Raw genomic sequence first — 13,180 nt, 5'->3', positions numbered from 1 at the left:
TGGCGAATTAAAGTTGTGGATATTGTTGAGTCAATTGCATATATAATGGTTTTTTAATTAACGAAATATGTTACGCCTAAATAAATATGCATTGAAATGAAATTTTCAAAATTTGTTAATGCAAGAAGTAAATTACAATAGCGGTTTTTATGCAGGCTAGACGCATTTTCTAATGTGGTTCTTTACCTACAAAATGTTTGTTTTCATGGCGCTATAATAATATCCATATATCCATAATATATATTATCTATTTATTACGCAATCGTGGTATTGATTATTCTCGTTTATTGAAAGGCCTTTTGTCTGGCGAGTAAGTTATTTCCTTTTAATCATATTTGAAATGGTCGTTTGAATGACTTCGGCGTTAACGGTGCAGTTGGTTGGATCCCAACAATACTGATACTGTATGTATTTATATATATATAGACAAAAATATATTCTACAATTTGCATTTCATGTAGAAACTATGCGTTAAAAAAATAAAAAGCGGAGTTATATACATATTTTTCTGATTTATAATTTATCTAGGACATAAATATAATCCCTATATCCGAAAAAGGTTAAAATCACATTATTCTAAAGTAATTTGCTTAAAAATTCGACTCATCCTGAATTAATCAAAGTGTGTCCAATTGGAGCGCGTGCCCACGTAATTCCCTTAACGACAAGTGTCCCTTTTCTTGAGGGCCCCTTGATTTACGGCTGCACACTCGTTTTGAATGCGTTTGTACGGAAATAACTTGTCCGTTGTCAGTCGTATTTTAAAATAACCCGAGTGCCTTTTTTACATCTCGCAGTACATTTTGGCAGTCGCCCCCACCACGCGGCGAACCGACCCCCACCAGTCGCTCGCCGTCTCTATCGCTCATCTCTTTCTCCCGATTTCAGTTTTCACTGAACCGCTCGGGGTTTAGGACGCGTTTGCCTGACGCAGTAAAATCGACATACGCGAGTTCGTACCGTTGAGAGTTCAAGAGTTCGTAAATTCGCGCCGATTTAAAAATGCCAAGATAGAGTGCTGATAAGTTGACATGTGAAGTGTTTTAAAACAAATTTTTGTAATTATAAAAAAAAATAATAAGTAAAATAAACCAAATATGATGAGTGAAACTGTCAGTTGACAAAATAGTTGCAATTGTTGTTTATATACAAATGTGCGTTAATATTATTCATATGCTTGTGTGTTGGAAATGACTGCTGTCAGAAATGTGTTCTCATCTAATCTATGCACTTCTCGCACTGCTTTCGTTGATATCTAGTAAGTATAATCTATTATCTTTGTGAATAAATCATAAAGTTCTAAAGCGATAGTTTTGATTTTTACTATTGAACTATCAGTAACATTTGAGCGTTTCTCGTCGCAATATTTCGTTTCATAATAGAGCTAAAGTCTATTATATTAACAATGACAATTGGCGAAGATTGATATGACCGCAATAAAAGTATACAGCAATTTATCAACATTTATAAATAAAATATAAATATTTTAATTATGTGTATTTTGGATCAAATGCGCAATTTATATGTGTGTTATTTAATATACTGTGATTAAGACACACCTTTAAAATAATTACTTATGTATAATTAAACAAAATAATTATAAACAAGAATGTTATTTCGATTAAATAAATAGTATTATTATATGAAATGTACAGTCTGAGTAAACTTAAAATACTCTCTACTAGGTTTAATTAAATAATTCACGGTTCAGTGTATCTACAATTTCAATTAATGCGCTTAATAAATAATTTTGCAATGCTTAAAATATTCATACTAATAATATATAGAGTGATTAAATAGGTAATAAATGTATAGGTTCTAAAAGCTAATTAAATTTTAGTAAATGTTTTAGGTATTATAATATAATATGCTGTCTATATTTATATGTTGAGTTAGTAAAAAAAATATTTAAAAATAACTTTTATGTGAAATATGATAAAAAACTAACAATAAAATATTGCATAATATATATATTTTATATATAAACTGAGATTTTAAAATATTTTTTAGACGCAAATAATAATATATATATTTTTATAGCTTTAAAAATAAAAAGGTGTTTATTATAAATTAACATAAAAATGTTACGACGCAATAGTTATTTTATCTTAATACAAAAACAAACAATGTGTAATATTTTTACATTCAATTTAAATAAAAATAAAATATGATATTAAATGATAAACAATAATATCAAGACTAATTAATAATACTGGCAGTATATTTTTTAGTAATAAGTTGCTATTATAAATTAAGTTTGGTCAAAGAAATTAAAGATAGTATAATAAAATATTAATATTCCAAAAATAAAAATATTCTAATATTTTTAATTTATTAATTCGAAATAATCTTTATGTTAAGAAAAGTATTATTTTTTAATATACCGTTTAGTTTATAAACATTATATTGACTTTGAGATAAATCTGCTTCTTACATAAAGTATTTTAAGAAAACATGTCTTTATTGTAGACCCTCTAAGTATATTAATTCGTAGGATTTTTATAAAAATTATAAATGTGATTTTTGATGGTTAAATATGACATATTTTAAAATTAGCACAACTGTCCAGTCGTAATAATCGGAGACTAATACCTGAAAGATATGGGTTCAAATTAGTATTTTCCAATTTTTGTCGTTTAATGAAGGATCGGAATATGATTATCTGATAAATAATCATGAAATAGTTTTATTTTGATTTTTTAAATCTTACGCATAAATTTCGTGAAAAATATATAAAGTCGAAATGTAAGCTGTAATATTAGTTTTTTATTATATTAATTGATAGCTTAATTTTTAATCAAACAAATTTTAATTAAACATACATAAACTATAAACAGAAATTAAAAAAGACGCAATTTTATAATTTATTTTTTTATGCACGAATGTGTTTTTTAATTCCATTTAGAAAACCCGTTACAGTTTTTTTATAATTAATACAATTTATGATATGGGACTGATATAGATTTTTATAATTGTTACTTGTTATATCACAGCTTAACCTTTGCATGGTGACTTTTGGTTAAAAATAAACACATTGACATTAAAATATATTATATTATTATATTAAGTGTGAACTGAGTTAAAATTCCTTTTTTTTGTCGCTGCTTTCATCGTAATGAAAAATAGAAAGATATTGATATTTTAAAATAAATAAAAATAAATTTTACAGACAGCAATAGAAGTATATATAATAATTATATGTCTTATTAAACATTTTGCTTATTAAAAAAACGGAAGATAAATCCAAAGGTTTTTTTACGAATTTGTCTACTTTTTTATGTTGATCATCGTGTAGTTAGTTAATATACACGTAAATCTAGTACTATAGAATATTAATCTTTCAATATACAAGTTGAATATTTATAAATCAAGATTATTTTAGAATATACAGGAGAGCGTGATTTTTAAATATCCTTCCATTCCATTGTAATTATCATATTGTTCATTAAGTGGCTAAATATATGCTTTTCACAATTTTTCAGTCATGCGCAAATATCATAATAGATATTTATTTTCTTATATATATATATGTGTATATATAAGAAAATGTATGTACTGTACAATATTAAGGGTATGGGGTTCTTTCTCGTCTCAGTGCCGAACGAAGCGTATCTAACGGAGGCGTAAGGCCAAAGAATATAACCATCCGGCCAGATAACGGAGATGATATCGTTTAATGGCTTTGGAGAAAAGACCATTAAAGTGAAATATATACGTGGTCAGAGTTATCAATCTTTGGCGGTGGCTTCTTATTCTAATTGCCGCCGTTCGAACGGTGAACCGCGACCGTAATCTAATTTCGCCGTTTGATATATGGCCCGCCGTGATACCTATACTTTTTCCACTTTTCTGCTTTCCCTTAACGGGGAGTTTTCCGGTATCGAAAAAAATAATTTCCTTAGTTAGGAAACGTGGCCGGGGTGCGGTGTGTCCGATCCGGAGTTTTCCCCAGATTAATTTTCCTCGTCGAGCTCGGCTATGTCTACGCTCACGAATTTAGTGTAATAATTTAAATTTAAGTTTTTTTACATTCGTTATGTGTACTATGTAATTTTTTCAATTTTATAAAGCTATGAGAAAAGCTTCGTAGTTTCGCTCGTTAGTGTTATTTTCAACAGCGACGAGCGTCATTTGATTATTATTATTTGAGCTAAAAAATATTGTGACATATGCGATGAAGCATTAGAAAAAATCTACGATATGTATATATGTAAATGTAATCAGTATTAAAACACACATATACTTATACATTTTACTTTAAATTGATATTTCAAGTTATGGGTAATCACAAATCATTAAATTTAGAATATTTTGTTAATATTGTTTTATAAAATTATTCGCGATGTTTTTTTCTTAATATATATTTATTTCCTTAGATCATTTGCTACTACCTTACTTATTACGTAAAGCTTAATCTACAATTCAATGTTATAATATATTAAATACTAAAAATCATTTGAATATTTTTTATGATTTTAAAAAAGTACTAATAGCTAAAAATACATCAAACACAACTAAAAAATATCAAGCAGTAATAAACATCACTTTTATTATGGATTAATCTATGTCAGGGCTTCTTAAGCTATAGGTTAAACTATATTTCGATAAGCGACCCCAAATGGGGTCGCGAGATTTTATTGTAAAATATATAAATACATAAATTAAAATTACATGTTTTAAATCATTTTTTTCAAGTTGCTCATTATGATCATATAACTTATACTTACTGCCTTATTGGTCGAGAGGCCCTTGCAGCAAAAAAAATAGCACCAGAATTGAACAATGTGCTTCAGGATGCTGTTAAGATTATAAATTTTATTAAGAGCCATGCCCTTAATAGCAGCTTATTTTTAAATCTCTGTAAGAATACGGATTTCAACTATACAAATTTATTATTACATGCAGATGGATATCAAAAGGTCAAAGTTGATTGAAAGATTGTTGTTATTAAAGGACGAAATCAACATATTTTTAACCGAACAAAAATGTGATCTTACTGCTATTTTTTCAAAATTACCTATGGCTATTCAAGCTGAGATCAACATTTGGAAAAGTAGGGTAGAAAAGGATTCGTTCGAAATGTTTTTTAGTATCGACAATTTTATAATCGAGAAAAATCATTGTAAAACTTTTATCGCAAAAATTATTATAGGTCACTTAAAAGCGCTAGAAACACAGTTTCGTAAATATTTTATATCAAATATTGATTTCAAAAAGTTATTTTGGATTCAAAAACCATTTTTATTGGCTTAAGTGAGATTGATCACCTGATATATAAAGCTCAAGAGGAATTTGCTGAGCTTTCGAGTGTCTCAAACTTAAAACTAGATTTTCCAAAAAAGCCCTTGACTGAATTCTGGATCGGAACTAAAACTGATTTTCCCACAATCTCCGATATGCCATTAAGGGTTCTTCTGCCATTGAACACCACATATTTATGTGAAATTACATTTTCAGCTTTAACACATATTAAATCCCAATATCGTTCATTGGTAGATTTTACCTACAGCAGTGTCAAATATTGCACCAAGATTTAATTTGTTATGCAGTAACTTTTTACACATTTTTAATTTTTTTTTTCATTTTTTATTTTTATTTACAAGCACATCCATCTCATTAAAAAACGATTTTTACCTTTAATTTTTGTGTACTTAACCACTTTACGACTGCGCTCGAATATATTCGAACGGACTAAGACGACCAAAATGCCCGGGCTTCAATATATACCAGCGACGATATATTTTGCTCAATATTCTCTTTTATTTATGTTATTGCAAAAATGCAGGTTTGATGAAAAATACGGCATATAATTTTTGTAACTATAATAAATACAATTTTAGAAATTTTTGTGCAATTTTTAATTATTTTATATTTTTTTATGTTTCTAAGCAAATTCTAAAACTATATTTTTTCATATGTATGTATATTGTTACCTTATCTATAAATCAGCACAAAATATTTATATGTCATTATATTTTATTTATCTGGGGTCACGAAGAAACCCACAATCATAAAATGGGGTCGTGAATGAAAAAAGTTTAAGAAGCCCTGATCTATGTAATAAGCAATTCTTGTCAACTGTTTGTTTACAACCATTGATCTATTTTTATTTTTGTACTGTTCTTATATTATGTCATATAAATAAACAACGAAGTAAAACACTAAATTTAAATTATAGAAGAAAATTTATTAATTTTTGCTTTCCCGTAAAATTTAATTTTTAATAAGATTTTGAAATATGCAAATATTTACAATTTTATTGAATGTAAGGTGAAACAAATTTATATTTAATATAAATTTGAACTAGCTGTAATAATAATAATTATGTGACTTAGATCTATTTTAATTACAATAAAAAATATTGTCAAAGTGTTAACATTCTATAATAAATATGAGCTCCATAACGGTTATATTAAAGTAGCAATTACTCAGTTCCTAATGAGATATTTTTATTCATTACATTGACAATTGTAAAGTTAGACCTAATTATTATAGTTCCACAAGATTGTCTCTAAATAAATCAATATAATCTTCGGCAAAATATCTGTATGTTAATATTGTTATTATATTTATTTTATTTATAAAAAGCTTGCACATGAAATATTGAAAATAAATAATCTTTTAAAAAAATTACTTAGCAAATTTTAAGGTCAATTATTATTAAAAAAATATTATTAAATAGGTTTTTAAATTAAAATTTTCCTAAAAAATTTTCTGATAGTATCAATTTAATGTCACATTGTCATAAATGAAAGCATATAATTTAACAAAAATCGATGAAGGATAAGTTATTAAGCTCGAAAAGACACATTCTATTTTAACAGACATTTATTATATTTTAAAAATAATTGTTTTAAAAATAAATGTTTCCTTTCAATAAAAAAATAAGTTTACGGGTATTTTTTATTATATTTTTAATTATTTGTTTTGTGTAATTTATAGATTTATATTGTTAGTTAGGTTCTTATTATCTAGTTTAATCTTATGATGTAATACAACTTGTGAACAAATTTTTAACTGTTGGTATTTAAAGTATTTTTTATAATTAATTAGAAAAATAATTTTAATATTCTGAATGGTTGGTTTAGTTAAGTATTCCAATTTTACTCCTAATACTGTTTTTTATTAATAATATGTATTATACTGTTTGGGCCAGATAAAGTAAAATAAGCATTTATTTAAAGATATTATTAAAATACTTTTCTTATTGGTTACGTTTTAAAAAGTAGTCCTGCTTTAATGCGTGATTCGATTGAATAAAGTATTTAAAATGAGCTTTTATTAATGTTTTTTTACCGTAGCAGTTCTTGAAATTACTTAAAAGTCAAAATATTATCTTTTCATGGAAAGTACAACCTTAAAAGTTGCAGTGGCGAAAGCTTATTTCATATTTAAAAAAATATATTACGAGATAAAACAATTTTTGGGCTGGTCTGTTTAGTATTATAGTAAATAAATATGAACTTGTACAACCATAATTAAGGATTGTATAAAACAAATCTTATTCTCACAACTGTATTTAAATAATCGTACATAAGAACATATTGTAGACAATAAAGTGAACCCTTTGAAACTTCTCCAAGAGTCGAAGAAGAAATAAACCGAAAGCCACCCTTTACAGCTTCCTCGAGCCGATGAGATAAAGCCAATCGAAAATCCCTGACTCGCAAATACTCGAACACACTTATCTTACTTATATGACGTTACATAAACAGGGGATATGACCGGGACGTACTGGTATATTCGGATCGGCGAATATGAAAGGCAGCATGGAACAATGACTGGTGGAAATATGATATGTACGTAAACAAGCATAAACATATTCAGTATTTTATGGACACGTGTAGGAAAATAAATATTTTTGCCGTGGAATGTAATGTATGTGGTTTTTACGATCGTGTTTCGAATACGCCTTTAAGTATTATATGATGTAATTATTTATTTATTGTCTTATAAATAAATATATAAATATGTGTATGTATATAAAAAATAAATTTGTTTATATTTTTCAATGTTCGATTAGTAGAGTTTTAAAATCTTACCTTGTAAGTTGACTATAAACAGGGACCGTAAAACACAGCAAATATGTACGTGTCTTCATATATTTTTCACAATTCTCTGATTTTTAAATTATACATTGGTTTAATTTCTTTAAGATATCGTTTTTATATACACACACATTTTCAGAATTTTCACACATTGAGCTCAAAAAGTTCGCCATCACTGATCTAGTTAAATGTTCCATGCTTCTATATTGCTTTAATAAAAATCTTTCGCCGAAATGGTCAAGTAACTAGTTTGCGATATGCTGGTACCATTTTATTTTGTAGAGTTGTGGCCTTTACAAAATACTTTTTTATTAAAGAAAATTACTTAGTTTTAGTACAACTACATCTTGTTTAAAAATAGGTTTATATTCAAAGGCTTTTATGTAACAAAATATAACTATTAATTCTTTTGCTGAGCTTTATAATATTTTGTAATAAAGGTTCTGGTTAATTCATATGAACAGGGAAATCTGTAAAAATACAGCAATGTTATAACAAATTTTCTTTAGATCAATTGAGCTGAGGAAAGTTTGCTAGATTATTATTCTCAAGAAACACCTTAATGTCTACAAAATATTTAGCAAATCGCTCAAGTACTTTTCTTCGACTCAGCCATCCCACAGTATTGAACATCAGCAGTCTACTGTGTGTTAATCAACTTCCTGTAAAAGCGTGGAAAGTTCTTGCTTGTGAAGGACTTAAATAGCTATTTTTGTTACAATTGTAATTAAATCATTTAATATTGTTAACCCTGTCTTGGTACTCAATACATTCTAACGGATAGTGCAACAGATTATCCTTGGGCGAAGACCTTCCGTAAACGATGCGTGTCACCCAAAATATGTTGGTGTGTCACATTTGACACGCGTATCATAGATTCGCCATCACTAAGCTAGAACTGATTTAATTCACAATATTTGCTGAACTTCTGTAAATAATTTTTACAATATTTAACAAAATGTATCTTTATCATCAGTTATTGCACATAGACGGAGAATTCATTCAGCTAATAAAATAATTGTTTAGACTTTGCGATTTGAAAATTCACTAACTATTCACTAACACACTGCAAATTAATTATTATTTTCTGCTAGGAATTATGATCTTACGGACTTAACTGGAACTAAAATTAATCGAGTGCAACGTAAACATAAAAAAATATACAGTCAAAGGATATCGGTAATTCAACCATATATTTATATTTTCACAATATAAGGAAAATTGAGGACCGTCGTTGGCAAATAACGCTAAAGCTGCGAAATAAAACGCAATTTTGTTATAAGCGTACGCCATCCAAGCATGCGTAAATATTTGCAAATAACGCTGGATTTTCACGCCATGTACCCGCTTTGATGCTTTGAAAAAATCAATTCTAACAAATAAATAATATAATAGAATATATAAGAAAGATTTTAAGATCGCTTTATCATTCTCTGTTTATTTTTAAAAGCATGTATTGTTTTTATTAAATTTATTTAAAAAAATATAGATTTAAGCAAAATTTTATGTACTTTTCACATTAAAAAAAAATATAAAAGGAGCTAAGCAAAGCTGCATTTAAAATGATTTTTATCTCCTGTGTAACATTCAGACTATCTACATAGGCAACTCATTCTTTAGGCTTAATTAAACTGGAATTAGGATTTCAAGGTAAGTTTCCAATTAAGTGTTTTATAATACGTATTATGTTTTTTTTTTACTGAGTTTTTATTTAAGTACTAATATTATAAAAGAAACACTCTAAATAAATACTATCTCACATTATTGTAATTAACGCAAACACTGATCATTCACTGAAAACGTCATAGCAAATTTAATATAACTGAGAAGGGTTTGCTGCCTAAAACATTTACACTCAACATTCGACAAAGGATATTAATTTAATTTAACAAGACGCACGATACTTAGGGCTTAAAAAATGGCCGAAACGTTTTGAATCAAGCATAAAAGGGACAAATTTCATAAATTCAGCAAAATGGCGGCACGTCTCTGAGTTTTGCGACAATGACGTGTTTTGCAGAGCGATGCTTCCCGTTTTGCGGGGGCGCTGCCCGTTTTGGGATTACAGACGTAAATGCGAAATTCAATTGTAGCGAATTATACGAAAATTGCGCATGTAGCTTTGATGACGGAACGACTGTAATGAAATCGATAAAGATTCATTCCACGTTTAAATCGTACCGTTGCAATAGGCGCTCTAAATATTAGTATATATTGAATACTGATTTCTTGGTATTACTAGTATTACTACATTGAAACTATCGGAAATTTATTCAAAACGGTTTAAATATATTATTTATTATAAGTTTTATTTTATTATAATTTATTATTAATTGATTGATAAAAAGAGATATTTTTATTTTGAATAAAAAGAACAGGTAAAAAGCTTTTTTACTTTATATAAATGTTACAGAATTTTTTTTTATTGGCATAATAAAGCTTTTAAACAGATTAAAGAAAGTTTTAACCACTAACAAGAAATATTAAAAATACTAAAAAAGATTCTACTTTTTCACCAACCAATATATAATATGTATATTCAATTAAAATAATATTATAGTTGTTTATTAATTAAATAATTTTGTTAATTTTACAGTATTAAATGCTATAAATTTATAAGACATATAAGTATAATAGTATTATTGTTCAAAATATATCATTATTTAAAAAATATCAATATTAAATTATTCTTATCTATTGCTTGTGTCTCAATTAGTTATTAATAATAAATATATTATTATTTTTATTTAATATTTTGTGCATCTAGAGTTTAATATACAAATTTATACTGTATCATAATTATAATTTTTTCCGAACATATTAAATATAAATGTAAAACTTCGCCTCTTTTTTCATGACAAAAACCAGATCTTTATTTTCACTTTTTGTTTAAACTTAAAATATTTTTCAACAATGTATATAAATTAAATTTTTCTCTTGAGGAAAAAATCAAGCTTTTAATTTTGAATACCAAACTTCAATAAAATTTTCAACAAAAGCTTTATTGAGTAATCAAAAGGTATTAATCAAGGATTTGCTTGGATGAATTATTAGCATTGGTTTAAATATAAACCACATAGATATTTTAATAAATATTTACCAAACTAAAATTAAATTAGTCAGGTAGCCATTGTGAAAATAATTAATTGATTGAGCACATAAAACAGATATTAAAAATAATATGAAATTAAAAATATATACGCAAACAAATAGGTACATACACATAAATAAAAAATAGAAATTGATGAATTACAAATAAAAAGAAAAAGTAACATTATTTTATTAACATCACAATGGATCAAAAGTATACAAAATACTCGTTTTAGAAGTTACCAAAAATAGTAAGAAACGCTAGAAATGGGTAAATATCACTTAATACATATACATCAATTTCCAAAAAACACTTGTCAAAATTTTCAGAATATTGACAATTAAATTTACTATTTTTTAAATGCACCTCTTTAGACCAGAAAAAAATCTCAATAAAATAAGTAAAATAACATGATAGAAAATTATATGAATACCAAAAAGACACTGGCTTTCGGATTTTAAGGCCGAAGGGGTGTGACTTTGCAGGCAAAATAGAAAATTTGCTTATTGCAATTAATAATACAAAAAATTGTATCAAAATAATATTATCGAGATTTTAGTCATTCGGACAAACGGTGTTTCGATCAATTTTGATAAAGATTTCTTTTTATAAATAAACACTTAAACGTCTGTTGTGTTGTGGATGATTATTTAGCGGCTAAAAAATATTTTTTAGAACTCATCGCCACAATACATACAACGATTCATTATGGAATATTAGGTATTAAAAATTGCTTTTCACACATAATACAAACAAACGATAAACAACGAACTGATTTCCCTTGGTGAGCTTTGAACCTTGGAATTTTTGGTTAAAGAAGCGCGCGCGCGTTAACCGCTAAACTTCAAAAGCTCGCGAAAGTTATAATCGTTTCCGAAAGCAATAATTTCACGTTTTAGTGGCTTTCGTGGAGCTGCGAGTTTTTATTTTCTATATCCATACATACATACATACATAGATCCGCAAACAAAGTTTTCATTAGGCCCGCGGACTTTTCGAAAAGTCAAAATCCGGATTAAATTTTAATATTTAACGAAGAGGTTATCGACGTCGTGGAGCGTTTATTCAAATTTTCGTAAGCGTCGACTAAAACTTTTTTCATTTGAAGGATGAAGAAAAAGAAAATCCGCACGCATTTAATGGGAAATTAAAGCGAAACAAACGCCTTAATATGCCGTTGTCAAAGTCGCCACGTGGAGCGCGTTACGTGCTTTGAATTTGGCAAATTTTGATATCTTTTATACCACATACACCGTATTCATAACAATTCAATAAATTCTTTTGAACGTGGATGAATAAACGCGACGAAGAAAAGTATATGCTTACGCGAATATTTTTATGTAATAGATTAAAAAAATATATATCTTTTGCCTGAACATTTTCATTTATGGCAGGTAATAATTATTTTGAATTTATTTGAAATATTTTTATAACATATGCAAATTTTTTGATATCTTAGCTATGTGTGACATGTAACTTTTTAGCATATAAATATATACAAGACAAAACCTGATTTGCCTATCATCAATACAAGTAAAAGACAATATTCATTGAATTAGGATTCAAAGAAAATATTTTTTAAAACGACTGTAAAAAATAATTACAAAAGAGATATTTGCCAAAAACGGCTATGGGTTTCTAACAATGGCTTTGTATTCAGAAAGTCGATTTATTAAGTAAACAATGCAGACGTGATTTGCTCAAAATAAATCAAACTATGATTGCTTAAAAGCTCTAAATATTACAAGTATATAAGACACGGCTGTAGAGCAGAACAGGGATTAATAAAACTGTAGCTCGTCAGATCGCTACTTGTTAAATATTGTAAGTAAATATATTTTTTGGTTTTCAAAAAATTAAAAAAAAAAACAATTTTTAAACCTAATATAATTGATAGTATTATTAAAATTAACAACTATATAAGGCACTAATGCTATATTTAAATAGTTGTGTGATTTAAAAAATAAATAAATAAAATTTAATATGTGAAATTATAGTTTACACTGGTATAGTCGGTGACTAATACCCAAAAGACCTGGGT

The 13,180-nt window shown here is 27.0% G+C and overlaps 1 protein-coding gene across 1 annotated transcript in view; it reads left to right on the top strand.

Moving 5' to 3' along the window:
* Positions 1-886: 886 nt before the first annotated feature.
* beat-IIa (beaten path IIa) overlaps positions 887-13,180 on the top strand; it is a 36,432-nt gene continuing 24,138 nt past the window's right edge. The window contains exon 1 of the mRNA XM_088188636.1: positions 887-1,258. Coding sequence (XP_088044762.1) covers positions 1,207-1,258 — 52 coding nt within the window. The 5' untranslated portion in view covers positions 887-1,206. The remainder of the gene's footprint in view (positions 1,259-13,180) is intronic.

This window comes from Plectrocnemia conspersa, unplaced genomic scaffold (genome assembly GCF_051122295.1).
Source record: "Plectrocnemia conspersa isolate PC_06_02 unplaced genomic scaffold, ASM5112229v1 ptg000007l, whole genome shotgun sequence".
In the NCBI taxonomy this organism is placed as follows: Eukaryota; Metazoa; Arthropoda; class Insecta; order Trichoptera; family Polycentropodidae; genus Plectrocnemia; species Plectrocnemia conspersa.
This window is presented reverse-complemented; position numbering and strand designations above follow the sequence as displayed.